Source organism: Selaginella moellendorffii, unplaced genomic scaffold (assembly GCF_000143415.4).
Source record: "Selaginella moellendorffii unplaced genomic scaffold, v1.0 SELMOscaffold_30, whole genome shotgun sequence".
NCBI lineage: Eukaryota > Viridiplantae > Streptophyta > Lycopodiopsida > Selaginellales > Selaginellaceae > Selaginella > Selaginella moellendorffii.
The window spans coordinates 1,062,793-1,078,444 of record NW_003314291.1 but is presented as its reverse complement, the minus strand read 5'-3'; the positions used below and the strand labels follow the sequence as shown (position 1 = coordinate 1,078,444).

At 40.7% G+C, this 15,652-nt stretch overlaps 1 protein-coding gene across 1 annotated transcript; it reads left to right on the top strand.

Moving 5' to 3' along the window:
- The first annotated feature begins 11,195 nt into the window (after positions 1-11,195).
- Positions 11,196-13,050, top strand: LOC9648867. The gene is made up of 3 exons (XM_002976391.2): positions 11,196-11,472; positions 11,517-11,762; positions 11,821-13,050. The coding sequence occupies exons 1-3, from the start codon at positions 11,199-11,201 to the stop codon at positions 12,963-12,965; spliced, it is 1,665 nt and encodes a 554-aa protein (XP_002976437.2). The 5' UTR covers positions 11,196-11,198; the 3' UTR covers positions 12,966-13,050.
- Positions 13,051-15,652: the final 2,602 nt, after the last annotated feature.

Below are 15,652 nucleotides of genomic sequence, written 5' to 3'. Positions count from 1 at the left end.
GCATTCTTCTCGAAGAAGTTAGATAAGGCTCAAAGGAAGTGGCCTACTCACGAGAAGGAATTTTTTGTGGTGGTTAAGGCGCTCAAGGAGTGGCGACACTACCTTGGGAGACACTTCAAGGTTGACCATATGGCAACGAAACACTTCTTGTCACAGCCCAATATGAGAGGGAAACAAGGTCGGTGGGCTAATGCTTTAGTCGAGTTTGATTGCGAGATTTTGTACAAGCCTGGGAAGAGCAACATCGTGGCGGATGTGCTAAGTTGAAAAGCAAGCTTGAAGTTGGCGATATCCAGTGCAACAGCAACCTTTTGGGATGACGTGCGGACGACATATGAGAACGATGGTCTAGCACAGGAAGTGTTGCTGAGGAATCTAGAGACACAAGAAGCTCACTAGAGAGGTGAGCTGTTAACGAAAGAGAAAACGGGTTATGCGGAATGCAATGGACTCATCTATTACAAGCAAACGAGAGTGTATGTTCCAAAAGGGGAACTAAGGAAGGTAGCCTTAGAAGAGTGTCATGACGAACCTCTTGCGGGATACGGTGAAGTGCCCAAGACAATGGGCTTACTCAAGAGTAAATACCACTGGCTAGATATGGCTAAAGACATCCAAGACTATGTAAAGACATGTCCAACATGTCAGCAGGTCAAAGCCGTGACTAAGGCTAATGGGGGCTTATTACAAAGCATCCCAATTTCAAATCGTCCGTGGAAATGTCTAACGATGGACTTCATCACGGGACTCCCCCCAAGTGAGGGGTGTGATGCGATATTTGTGGTGGTGGACCGATTTTCGAAGATGGCACATTTCATACCCACCACAATGGAAGTAGATGCGGAAGGTAAGTTCAATTAAAAGTATCAATTTGTGAAGTTGAGCAATGGCATATGTTGGGACCCGAAGGTGCGCCGAAGGTAAGTTAATTAGCATGGGTTAACTAGGTCGACCAGGCATAAGGAACTACGCTCGACTCCTTGTAGGGATGTCGAATCCGTAGACGTATTCTACGGAGGTTGGGTTCAAGTCCCAACCCCCTAGTAAAGCAAGGCTGAGTTCAAGTCCCAACCCCATACTAGGGCGTGGTGAAGTGAGAGGTATAGGGACACCTATACTCCGTTGTCATGGGCTCTTGGCCGGGGAGGCTAACTTAGGCACACCGTTAAGTGGGGGCATGCCCCCAGAAACATGGTCAACAAGTCGTAGGATAAAACGAAACGTTCAATGTGGGCATCGAACTTCTTCTATGGGTGGTGGAGTTGTAAGGAACCAACTCCTTGAGGTGTCGTAGGCTAAAGGATCCCCAAAAGCATGACCGAAATGACAAAGAGTTCATCGGATGGGACCAAGTCTGAGATCAAGTCCAAGACCGACTCTAAGACCGAGTCTGGGATAGAGTCCGAGACTGACTCGGAGACCGAGTTCGAGGCTGAGTTCGAGACCGAGTTCAAGACAGAGTCCAAGATCCGAAATCAGATCCGAGACCGAGTCCGAAATTGAGTCTGAAGTCGGGTCCAAGATCGGGTCCGAGATCAAGTTCGAGACCGAGTCCGAAGTCGTGTCCAAGATCGAGTTCGAGATCGAGTCTGAGACCGAGTCCAAATACTAATATAGGTCAAGGGGTGAAAGCCCAAAGCGTGTGTCTCCCAGGGGGGGGGGGGGGTTCCAAAAGTATAGTAAGGATAGTGAGGTCCAAGAACCAATCTTGAAAGAACTTTCCAGTGGTGCTTTCAAATTGAGTTGAGGTTGAGACTGGGGCCAAGGGGCCTTGGGTGGGAGTATGTATAGACTCGATGGTGCGGGAGGGGCCACCCAAGAAAGTGCTCTCACTGGGAATTTCTTCCACGCTTTAATTTGATCCTCTACCAGGAGATGGTCTTGGAAGGAATGACTCCCGACTAGATCACATTCACTTCCGAAATCAGAAAAGTTCTTTGTCAGGATGTACCATCTAGTAGGACGAAACTGGCCTCAAGAATGCTAGAGCATAAGTTATAACATGTAGCTACGTGGGGCTCCTCGCCAAATGATGAACCTATGCAGAGACTTGCCCGATTGTGGAGCACTAGTACACGCAAGGTGGATTGTTAACATTGAGGATGTCATTGTCGTGTGCTAAAGTGGCCTGAAGAACGCCACCGTGATTGGATTCCTTGTGATTCCATCACTCTTTTAGCTAATAGAGCTTCTAATTACAATCTTTTACAAGGAACCCACAGTACAAAGACTAAGCTCGGTTACAATCTTTTAAAATGAACCCAGGACTAAGCTCAATAATGAAGATTAGGCCATTGTTGGAATGTCCATTTTAAGGAGTTGTCTCTTATTGGATAGCTCATTGTAACGCTTGAGCTAAATGCTTTTCAATTAAAACATACAATAATATGCTTTGCCTCCTGTGGGAACATGCAATCTATGTTAGGAGATCTCAGCAGGCATGGTGGATCAATGTTCCATCTGGAATGGATGAAATTTCTTGCTCAAGGTGCTTGTCTGACCACATTCCACAGCAATATTCTGAAGCTGTACGTGAAGGAGATATTCGATGGGTTGTACAAAGAGATCAGGAAGATTCTGGTGCTGTTCATGTGGATGTTGTGCTGCCATTTGAATGGAAATTCGAGGGTTGGTAAATCTGCATTCGTCTGGTACTTCCGGTCATGATCTACGAGTCCAGAGCGACTGTTTTGATGTTCAAGGGTAACAAGCTCAGGGTGGTGAATAGAGAAGACTTCCCTCAGGAGATTGTGCTGGACAACAAAGTAGATACCATCTCATTGATCTGTGAGTGGACTTGGGGCGGATGGTTGGAAATAAAACCCTTGTTGCTGCTTCATCACCAGACGAGTTGAATGTCAGAAAAGCCAAGCGGACAGCATTCACTTGCTATCTGCCTGCGTGGGAAAAGCAGGAGTACGATGCTCTTGTGTCTTCTTGGAGGAAATGCGTGACAGACTACGAGAGTGGATCGGAAGAAGCCAAAGAGATAACGCAGAGAGTGAATGCTGCTAAAATGGCATTTGAATGGTTTGGAGGTATCCCCTGGTTTGTTTGGGATGTAGAAGCAAATGGTTTGACTGTGGAAGCTTTCGAAAGGGATTGAAGCACCTAAGTATGGTTCTGGAAGTGGGGGGGTAGAGGTACCCATATTAGGTCGTTAGGACACAGTGTTTCGCCCTGGCGTCCCAAAGCAGGAGTTGCACCCAAAACTTGGGATTTAGAGGGTCCCATGATCAAGTCTTGTGGTACCAAGGGATGTTAAGAACCTGGAGGCTTAGTGTGCTTGGCTGCTTGTGCCTGTGGGGAGTGTAGCAGAACCTTAAGTCCAATCTAACCCGGGGAGGGGGATTGGGAGAGATTTGGGAATCCGTGGATGGATAGTTAACGCTCCGTGGCTCGTGCAATGAGTAGTTGAAACCAAGTAGGACCAAGTAGGAGCTAGTACCATAGGCGGGAACTTTGGCAAGGGAATTTAGCTAAAGCTAAGACGGGGTTGGTTGAATAGACGAGGTAAGCTGGCAAATTGGAAAGAAAAAATTTATGGCTTATAATAAAATGTGCTATATACAATAGGTCGAGCAATAGAAGATAAATTCGAACCTGTATCAACAAAAATGCAAAGAATAATAGAAAACCTTTTATTGTAAAAACAAGCTTGGAAAATAAACATTGGATAAACTAGTGCTAAGTGAACCCGTTGATGATACTCCCAAAAGAAAAATGAAGGGGTCACTGACTTATTTAAGCATGGTCCCTCCACTACTCATGCGACTCCTCATTTTCCAGATGCATCTCAATGTCTAAACCTTCCATTGCAATAGCACTAACAGAACATTATTGACACCAAAGTCTCCACCCAGGAAATGGAGGTTACCAATTTGGAAAATGCTGATAATGCTGATAAATGTGACCAACTTTATCATATGCCCAATAAGGGACATCATGGCCATAACCACGTCCTTGCCCTTGTCCTTGAACTCGGGCAGCAACAACATCAACCTTTATTAGAACAAGACCATCTCTCATAAAAAGTGGAGCTGAATGACATGTGGTGGAAAAGGTGACATCTCATAACATTGCTAGGTGAATAGTATCATTATTAAGGGTGATTGGAGCAAATGCATGCACAAGTCCTACAAGATCTTGACGAAATGTTGACCACAACATTCCTAACTTGATTTGCTCTGACATATTTGGCTCCACATGAAGCAAAAGGCTTCGGAAACAAATGCCAAACTGCATCACTAACTTAGATAGCCCTTGACAAAGATGATGCAATTGTTGGAAGGCATTATCACAATTGTCAGCATGTTCAAATGTGCGTTTGAAGATGTCCAGGAAAATACTCCAATCCTCTACAAGTGGCTACGCTTAAACCATTGGACCACTACAGCACCGTCCCTTAGAGATACGTGGGAACTCATGCAAACGTCAAGTATCATCCCAAGATTGATATATGGCAATCACCGTGAAGTGATCAAACCAATGCTATATATCATCCCCAGGTGTAGCACACATGGTTTTTACCCTTTATCCTATGGTGATTTACCATAGGATAACCACAAAGCAGAACTTAACCCCTCCATATACCATATGTCACATGCCACGTGCCATATACTACGTGTGTAAAAGACAATGGTGTGGAACCCGAGTTTCAAGGCCTTGGGCCATTGAACAAAGGTACAAAACTAAACTCCTAAGCATGGAGTTAAGGAGCAATAGAACTGAACCACATAGCAACTTTTGAGCATACAGCCCAAGGAGCAAAGGAATAGAAGCACAGAGCGACTTAGAATAGTTCTAGAGCATCTAATATTCTAATGCCAAGACCAGCACACAAAACGGAGCTAAACTAAGTCACCCACTATCCCTACTATATATTTGGAACCCCCTATTGCCCCCCCTCAAGGAATACATGCTTTGGGCTTTCACCCTTAACCACCCTCTTACTAAATATGGAATGTCCCTAGATTGTGAATTTAAACATGGGATGAACACCATTGTGTTCAAAACAATCTTTACATTCTGTAAATATGCCAAGACACTTTCCATAAATAGTATTTGGGACTAGAATGAGACTAACACAAAGGGCATGATAGCAAGGGTGTTTGGCAGACATAATAAGCTATTATCCAGTGTTATTGAGGGACTAATCTTAATACACGAGGGTTCTTGTCAAGCCAGTGCAAGATAGAGCAAAAGAGAAACAAGAGCTAGGCCAAGTATGCTCAGCTAAAAATATATAAGAGTTTCTACCTTATGTCCATCTGGCTAAATATAGGTGCTAAGCCTAATTTACTAACACTTGAATAGGAGGGGCTGATATAGGGAATTAACAATACCGACCTCCTACTGTTGTGGCAGTAAGGAAAGAATATCCAAAAGGAATAGCTAATAGGTAACTTTCGATACCTAAAGTTACATTCGTGACACCAAGGAATTTTTGGTCCAACATGGGATTTAGCAGCAAGAGCAAGTGGAGCTATACCATGCACTATGAATGCTACCATCAACTAAGTTTGGTTGTTCAACTGCAATCGCATAGTATTGAGCAATTGCACCAACTACTACTTTAGAGTCAAAGGAGGAAGAGACCACTACTTTACTATGAAGAGGAATGAAAAGGAAAAAGCAAAAGAAAAAAATGGAAAAAGCTAGAAAGAAAGGAAGATCTAAACAATGCAAAAGCTAGATCTAAACCAAAAAGCAAAGAAAAGAAATAGAAAAAACTAAAAGAAAAAGGAGATCTAGATAATACAAAAGCTAGATTTAAACCAAATATCCCAAATCTAAGCACTTCTCAAGGGCAATCAAAGCTACCCCTCATTTTGATCAATGTGAATGGATGGAATATAGAAAAAGATTACAAGAAATGTGTATATCAATTAACCCAAAATTGTTTTAACTTATATACAAGAGCAAGTGGTTTGGATTGAAACCAATATAATTTCTACCAAAATCCCACTACATTAATATTAGTATACAGCATCATAGCTGCACACTTGTACCTCATACTATCTACTATAATAGTATTATCTTGATTGTATAGCTTAATATGACTATATAAAATATTAAATGTAACTTCCTTTCTTTCAATATATATTTTTTGCCAAATATATTCTGGAAAATAAGAGTTGTATAATCGTTTTATTGTACCATAGTGAGGAATGGATCTTTTCACTGTATTCTATGTCAATTCAATATGATATCTCATTAATCAATGGCATCTTTCTGTAAGGAACCAACTCCCCAAGGTGTCGTAGACTAAAGGATCTTCGAAAGCATAAAGAGTTCATCGGATGAGATTGAGTTTGATCGAGTCCGAAACAAATTTTGAGACTGAGTTCGAGACCGTGTCCAAGATCCGAGATCAGGTCCAAGACTGAGTCCAAGATCGAGTCTAAGACAGTCAGGTCCGAGATCGATTGTGAGATCGAGTCTGAGACCAAAACTAAAGTCAAGTTTGAGATCAAGTTCAAGACCAAGTCCGAATATAATATAAGTTGTGGGTGAAAGCCAAAAGTTTGTGTTTCCTTTGGGGGGGGGGGAATGTAAGGGGTCTAAAATTATAATAGGGATAGTGAAGTCCAAAAACCACTCTTGAAAGAATTCTCTAGTGGTGTTTTTAAACTGACTTAAGGTTGAAACTGGGGATTAAGGGCCTTGGGTGGGAGTGAGCATAGATTTGGGTGGTGCTAGAGGGGCTACCTAAGGAAATGCTCAAGAGTATCTCCCACTCTTAGAAGGGAAACCGATTGCGGTGCTCTCGGCTCATATAGAATGGTGCTTCACTTAAGTACCTTGCGGCTCATTGGTCCTTGCCCCTTTTTAGGGGCTTGGGCCTTCCCTTTAGGCTGGAAGTGGGAAAGTAGGGGTACCCATATTATGTCGTTAGGCCACAGTGTTTCCCCTTGGTATCTTGAAATAAGTGTTGCACCCAAGGCTTGGGATTTAGAGGGTCCTATGATCAAGTTTTATTATACCAAGGGATGTTAGGAACATGGAGGCTTGGTGCACTTAGTTGCTTATGCTTATGGGGAGTGTTGTTGAACTTTAAGTCCAGTCTAACACAAGGAGGGGGATTAGGAAAGAAATTGAGAATCCGTGGATGGATGGTTAATGCTCCGTTGCTTGTGTAGTAAGTTGTTGAAACCAAGTAGGACAAAGTAGAAGTTGATACAATAGAAAAGAACCTTGGCAAGGGAACTTAACTAAGGCCAAGGCCATAGTGGTTGAATAGACGAAGTAAACTAGCAAATTGAAAAGGAAATATTTGTGGCTTACAATTTAGTATTAAAGTCTTTTCTTCAGTTCTATCAAAGGATAGAGGTGGATTGGTAGGAGATAGCTAAGGCAGGGTGTAAGAGAACCAAGACAAAGATGGAACCTCCTTCGAAGCTAAAGCCTTCGGTTGAACAAGAAGCTATAGATAAGGAATCTTTACATAAAGAAGATTCTAGTGAAGAAACTTCAAAATAGGAGTCCGATGGTGACCAAAGCTCAACTGGGCGTTTTAAAAGGACAATTAGCACAAACTAATGCCCTACTGGAGACCCTCACATGCAAGCTAAAGCGTGACAAGAAGTGGAAAAAAAAACAAAAGATTGCAGATCCTGGCAACGCAAAAGGCATGGACCCTTTGGTAGGGATTGAGGCGAAACTGAATAAGGTCAAATAAACCAAAGTGAAATCAATCCCTCAAGTAGTTCCCAAGTACAAACTAAAGCCCCCACCGGTTTTCAAGGGAGTGAATGACTATAAAGTGGTGGAAGATTGATTTTACAATATAGAGGATTACTTCCAAGTGTTGTGGTTACTGAGCTTGAAAAAGGTCTTATATGCTAAACTATACTTGGCAAATAATGCTAAGTCTTGGTGGAGAATAACAAAGGTCATTAAAGGATCAGTAGCCACTTGAGAAATGATGAAAGTGAGAATTTATGCAACTTATGTTCCTTCGAATGTTACTTTGCACCTAAAGGATAAGTTGAGTAGGCTAAAATAGACAGGAACCATTCAAGAGTATGTGAATGTGTTCATGGCGAAGAGAATCCTTGTCACAGATATGGGCGACATGAATGCGTTCCATACCTTCATATCAAGCTTATAGAATTGGGTTTGAGGAAAGGTGATGCATTGGAACTCAACCAACTATAAGGAAGTATTTGATGTTGTTATCAAGGTGCATTTCAATGATAATTTGCGAAAGGGGAACACAACGAGGTTGGGGTCCATGTTTAATAAAAAAGCCAAACCAAGGGGGACATATGGCAAAGGGAAATTCAAAATGAATTTTTTTAAAAATAAATCCTTAGAGTTTTGGAAAGGCAAATTTAGTGGCTAGCAAGCAAGTACGTGAGGGAGTTAAGTAAAAAGGAATAAACCCACTAATAAGAAAGTCAAATTTGCTAGTAGCGTGAGAAACAATATATACTTCAACTATGGTGAAGCAAGACACTTTTTGAGGGAATGTCCCTACCCAAAGAAGGCCAAAGTTAATATGACCATTAAGTTGGGTGAAATCCAAACTGAGGTACATGATCCAGTCTTTAACTCAAAATTACTCATTACACGAGCAACTTTGGTAAAGAGTTATTTGCGACATTTACTAGCCCTTCGAGGGAAGCTCGAAAGTAGCTTTATTAAGATCTTTATTGATATGGGTGCTTTGGATAATTTCATGGCTGCAAACATAGTCTAGCAAGCTAGAATAACGGTATAATGGTTGGGTGAACAAAAGACTTTAAAGTAGCCAAAGCACCGATGAAGTATTTCGACAAGCAAAAGTCGAAATAGGGATATGGAAAGTAAACATGGATTTCACCATATTAGACATGATAGGATTTAATGTGATCTTTGGGATGGATTGGTTCAATTAATTTGTAGTAACCTTGTATGGACAAAGTATAAACCTTGTGATACTGGCAAATACCTAAGAAGAATGATCCAGGGTGGAGGCCCAAGATCTAAAGGTTGTCTTTGGGTTGAAGTTGCATCATGGACCATTGCTAGTGGCAACCTTGACCCCTTCTTTAGTATTCTTGTTCCAAACAAAGTGATCAACATGAATGTGCAACAGCTTTGGGTGGTGCTCAACCCTGAGACAAGACCAAAAGTTGATTCTTGGGTCTTTTAGTAGGAACTTGAGGAGCTTTGGCATTTGTTCAAGTGGGAATTAGATATACCACGCTCTGAGGATAGAGCTGCTTCTTAGTGACAAGAGTTGTTAAGAACTAATCATATATGATGATGGGATGGTGTGATATAAAAGTTTTGAGGGTATGGAATTAGGGTATATGATTTCATCTCCTTTCTTCCCACTTCAAAAGATGATGTGTCATAATGGAGCATTTAAGATCCCTCATGATTATTGGGGATTTTAACAATCACCTTAGGTGGTCCAATGTGCTTCTTAAGGACCAGATATTAGTAGAAGGTGGTCGTCAAGTGGTTATATAGCACAAGTTTAGGGTGAAGTTTGAGGATACTAGACAAGTGGCAAATTTCTAGTGGCAACTTCTATTGAAGTGTATCTTCTCATGGTTGCCTTCTCTAGATTTCTGTTGCAAGGATGATCTCCTCCAAAATGTTAGCTGACCTTCTAATGTGGTGAGTGTTTCTTTGTGAGTTTCTTTCTCTTCTTATTTTCTTTACCTCTTTCATCATTCTCTCTCATCCCAGTGTGTGGTTGCACCTCCCTTGTTTATATCTCTTCCTTTATTTCTTCCAGCTTATTTCCTATTGTACTTTTTTCTTGTGTCATTTTCATTGTTTTCTTTCAAGTTTCTACTTTGGCCACATCACGAGGTAGTGCATATGAGGTCACTAGTTCTTTTCATGCTAGAGGCACTTGATCCTCTTGTGGTCATTTGTTGGGAGTAGCCTCCAAGATACTAAGGATATTCTGCTGCCTAGAATGAATATTTGGTTCTACCCTATTTCTTCTTTAACACCTCGAGAGAAAGAGAGAGTAAGATGTGAGTGAGCATGGTGACAGAGCCATGTTGGAGCTCATGCTCCAACACTCCCCATCCTTTGTTTGCATTGCTAGCTCTACAATTTGTAATGGAGGACCCACACATGGATGCTTGTTGTGTTAGGAGAAAGGAGGACAATGTGGTCCCTAATCTCGAGGGTGCAAGTAAGTACTATGCTAAGATGTGTTTGGAAACTCCTAGGAGCCCCTAATCCAATTGACTATGAATCTTTCTCCTGGGAAGAAAAAAACTACAAAAGCATAAATGCATGGAAGTACATACATAATAACATAAACATACTAGTATCCCCACACACAAACTCTATCATCCCACTATCCTCACTTATCATAACAACTCCCTAATTCTACTGTTTAACTAAATAAATGAGATGAAAAATCTTTTAAAATATTATAATCCTAAAATATTCTATCACTCTTGTATAAAAGCCACACTTGAGCACAATAGAAATATGGATTGAGAGATCACAATCTAAAGCACTAAAACACATGTGAAAGAAATCAATCTCACCTATCTCCTAATTACATTATGTACCACAATAGATGATTAACTTAACTTGTTGAATTGTCAAGGATGCTACTTATTGCTTACTATTGAAAATGTTGTACCAAAATTGGTGGTTTAAAAGATAATTTATTTAGAATATTCTAAAACACTTCCATCTATAATTGCAAACCAAAATGGTATATTCAAATACCAATTATTTTCATTTAATATAAATGTGTTATTTATTTAGTGTGTAACTTTTTAAAAAAATATGCATGACCTTAAAAATATACTAAAAATGAAAATAAGATAAAAAGTTTAAATATCATCCTCTTTTACTATAGACATCATTTTTAATGAATTCCTTAAATTTTATATTTAGAGGTTTTTTTTTATTCATATATATATATAATTATTTTTAATTTTTATTCTTATTTTTGGTAATTGATTAAATATTAGATTACTATTACTGTTTTTCAAATGAATATGCCTATTTATTTTTAAATTATTTAAAATAAAATAGATTTTTAAAAATCAATATACGAAAAATATAGAAATATTAAACATTTATTTGAATTTAAAATCCCTGAATGAATAATCTAGCCAGAACAGATCTCAGCCATTGATCTGAGAGAATATCCACTGGAACTGGCCCTTATTCCATGTGTTTTAGGAAATTCTGCTGCTATGGGTGTTTTAGGAAATTCTGCTGCTATGGGTACGCTTGACGATCTCGTGGGAGTGGTGGACGCTGCCGAGGGGTTTCTGGATGATCCTCGCTCGTACCTGGGTGCTCAGAGGGTACTCCAAGTTGCTGTCGAATCTCTGAGCTCTACCCAGGCTGAATCTCTCCTGCCGTGGGCGAGGGAATCGCTTGTTCGAATCAGCAAGAAAGCTTTGGGTAGTGCTACCCTCCAGCCGGTGGTCGATGTCGCTCTTCTGACAGTCGAAGCTCTTTCCCGCCGCGTCGTCCAAGCTCGAGTGAAAGGTATGCCCTCTTTCCTTTGCTGCATGATCTGAGTCTTCTGGCAGGCGTTGATGATCCCACACGCCACATACTCAGCGAATACGCAACCCCGGCTGTTCCTGATCTTGCATTGCTCAAGGAATTCCTGGTATCGAAACCGGCGGGATTATGTTTTCCGCTGAGCCCCGCGAGGTATGCGACTCTAAAGTCCCATGATTTAGCTGGGATGTTCGGCAAGGGCACCCCAAATTCGTATTGCGTTGACCTGGAAAACCTTCTGGCTCTTAGCGTCATCAAACCTCCTGGAGTTGGTGCGTTTCCTCTTTCTCTTCAACCTCAGGTTGCTGACGCCATTCTATACTCTTACAGGCATTACAGAATTTTCTTACATTCCGTTTTGGAACATGCTTATACACGAAGCAATCAAGGGGTACCTTCAGACTTCTGTGCCATTCACTTTCGACAGGAACACAAACTGCGAGACGCAGACACTGTCTCAACTTCCTGACTACGTTGGATATGTGGGCGCTCTTTATTCTTTGTTCCGGGGTGAAGAAAAGGTAGTTCGGGGGCCAGGGAATCCAAAGAAGGAGCTCATGAACAAGCTGGTCTGGGTGTACAAGGACGTGCCCTATCTGCTTGGCTACCATGCAAGGGGTCCCAACGTGACATTCGGTGCACTCTACCATGGTGGGGGCAAGGTGCAGTGCGAAGATTTGGTCACGGTGGATCTGAGCAGCATGACTGGCAGGGTGCGGTCCCAGTTGATACTTTTCAACTTGGGGAGGGTTCTGGCGGGCCTTTGTGATCTATGCTCGAAGAGGAACGAGATTTCTGATACGTTCACGGTGCAGGAAGTGGATTCTGAGAAGGGTGGCAAGTCCGTGGTTCTTTCGGGATACTCGGTCATCAAGGGGTATATGGACCTGGAGAAGGCAAAGAAGGTGTGGAACACGTATTCACGCATACAGGGCTGCCCAAATGCAGAGAAGTGTCATACAAGGACCTGTCCCCGCAAGAGGAAACGGAATGGTGATCCTGATGAGGACGATCGGTTGTACACTTTGACGTTCACGCCGCGGCTGGATACGAACCAGCAAGCCAGGCCCGTTCCCGAGCTGTTAAAGGCCTTGCTTCATGTCTCCAGTGCGCTGTGTTATGCCCATGAGAGGGGTGTGATACACAGGGACGTGAGCTGGAGGAACGTGGGACTAGAGCTCACTTCCAACCAGTGGGTGCTCTTTGACTGGGATGAGTCCTGCACTTCTCCAGCTCCATGTGCTGCAGTGACACTTTCCGGTGCCTGTCATGCACCTGAGATTTCTCTGGGCCCTCACGATACTGCAGTCGACGTGTGGGGTCTAGGCTGGCTAATCCATACGTCCAAGGTGACTCTGACCCAAGAGCTGGAAGAACTTCGAGATGACTGCCTGGAGGAGCAGCCTAAGGCTAGACCGACAATGACCTCCTGCACAGATCGGCTGCAGAAAATGTTTGCAAATTTGGATGGGTAAGTCTACACTGTTTTAATAGGATAGAATTACTGAGCTTTACATTTATTTACACTGTTTTTATACAATAGAATTTTTGAGCTTTGCATTCACTTTAATGATATATTGTGAGGTATGGCTAAAATGTATATTAATATTAGCATAGTGGGATTTTAATAGTTGGATTGGTCCATTTACTCGCTAAAGTTTTTGGGTTAATTAATATATATATTTTTATATTTAATTTCCATGGAGATGAGGGCAACTTTGATTAATACAAGTCATAAGCAAAGTGATCATCTCCTGTGTAGGGGTTCCAAAAGTAGTGAGGTTTAAGAATTAATGGTGCTTTTTAATGGTGCTTCCAAATTGATTAAGGGAATCTCAGGGATGATATATACCATTGGTTTGATCACTTTACAGTGATTATTACTTGTCATGGTTGGCTTTTGCATGAGTTTTTTATATATCTCCATGAAACAATATTGCAATTTTACAATGGTTTAAACACAGCCACTCATGTGGATTAGAGCATTCTCTTAGACGTTTTTAAGCACGCATTTAGATATGCTGATGATTATGATGATGTCTTCCAACAATTGTATCATTTTTGTCAAAGACTATTTAAATCAATGTTGGAACTAAACATGTCGTAGCAAATTAAGTTAGGAATGTTGTGGCCAACACTTTGTCAAGATCTTATAGGATTTATGCATGTGTTTACTCTAGCCACTCTTAATGATATTATTCAATTAACACAACGTTATGAGATAGTGCCTCTTCCATTTCTCACTACATGTCTTTTAGCTCCACTTTTTATTAAAGTTAGTTCTATTCCAATGGAGGTTGATATTACTTTTTCTTGTGTTAAAAAACAAATGTAAGGACATTGTTGTAGTTGTGATATCCATTACTAAGTGTGTGATGAAGTTAGCCACACGTATTGATATTGTTAGTGTTTTCTAAATTGACATCTTCCATTTCTTAGGTGGAGGCCTTAGTGTCAATAACATTTTATTAGTGTTGCTACAATAGAAGGTTTTAACACAAATATTTTTTTAGGAAATAAGGAGTCACACAAGTAATGGAGGGTTTTTGCGTGAATAAGTTCGTGACCCCTCTATCCTTCTTTCAAAAGTATCATCAATAGGTTATTTAGCACAAGTTCATTCAGTGTTTATTTTCCAATCTCAATTTTATAATAAAAGGTCTTCTATTATTTTTTCTTCATTTTTTATGGCAATGGCCATTATGGATATGCAATGTATAAGGTGGATCTAATTGTGTATGTAGAAGATCTCGAGTTTGAACTTCAATCATTGCAAATGGCGTTGAGTCAAGTTTTTGACTTTATTTTTAATATTTATTGGTTATAATGCAATTATACCAAGTGTGACTTTAAAGCTTCTCCTTCTTGTCTCATACTTCCTCATATTTCTTCCATTTATTTTATTTCATCACTTTTACTTAAGCTTCGATCACTTTTATCTCCCCCTTTTTTCCTATTGTGTTTCCATATTGCTCCTTTATTCCCTCTCTAGATACCTCCAATGATCTTTGTGCTATAGTGGTGGACCAACTCAAAAAGGAGTATGTTGATTTTTACGACTGTGATTAGTCATTTGTAACAGAGATTGTAACATATCATCATATTCAAGAAATGCTTATCTAATCAAGGTTTTTATTCAATATTAGTCACTAAAGGAGATCAAAATTTTATGCATGAATATTAAGCAGATGTTAGAGAAGGGTGTTATCCGAAAGTCTCAGAGTCCTTAGGCATATGAACCTCATCATATGACAAAGGTTGATGAGAGTATTCACTTTTACATTGACTATCGTCTACTAAATAAATTAACTATCCCAGTTGTGTACCCTCTTCCTCACACTACTAATTTCTTGAATCGTTTGGGGAGGAGTCATTGGTTTACCAAGTTAGATATTTCTTTTAGGTACTGGCAAGTGCTGATGACTGAGGAAGATGTTCTTAAGACGAAAGAAATATAAGGAAGTATGAGACAAGGAGGAGAAGCCTAAAAGTCATACTTGGCATGATTGCACCGCAACCAATCCATACTAAGGATGAGGTCAAAAGCTTGACTCAACACCACCCATAATGACTACAACTCAAGCTCGAGATCACCTACACGCACAACCAAGTTTGCCTCATCCCATGCACATGCATGTGTATGGCTGTTGCCATAAATAATGAAAATTAGTTTTGCCACACGATGCAAATATAAATGGGAACATGTGGCAATAAACCGAGCAATAAAAGATAAATTCGAGTTTGTATCAACCAATATGGAGAGAAGAATAGGAGACATCTTCTTATAAAAATGAGCTTGGAAAGTAAATACTATTTGAACTGGTGCCGAGTGAACCCCTTGATGATACTCTTGAAAGAAAAATGAAGAAATCACTGACTTATTCGCACAATATCCCTCCATTACTTGTGTGACTCCTTGTTCCCCAAAAGCATCTCAATGTCTAAACCTTCTATTATAACAACACTAATAGAACGTTGTTGATGCCAAAATCTCCATCTAGGAAATAGAGGTTGCCAATCTTGAAAACATTAACAACACTAATAAGTGTAACCAACTTCATCACATGCCCAACAGTGGACATCACAGCCATGATTATGTCTTCGCCCTTGTCCTTGAACTCAGGCAGTAGCAGCATCAACATCCATTGGAATAGGACCATTT

Excerpts from the sequence above, each read along its gene's own strand:
- LOC9648867 (XM_002976391.2), top strand. The coding sequence starts at position 11,199 with ATGGGTACGCTTGACGATCTCGTGGGAGTGGTGGACGCTGCCGAGGGG. Across the intron at positions 11,473-11,516 it reads CGTCCAAGCTCGAGTGAAAG|GCGTTGATGATCCCACACGC; the intron begins GTATGCCCTCTT and ends GTCTTCTGGCAG. Across the intron at positions 11,763-11,820 it reads CATCAAACCTCCTGGAGTTG|GCATTACAGAATTTTCTTAC; the intron begins GTGCGTTTCCTC and ends ATACTCTTACAG.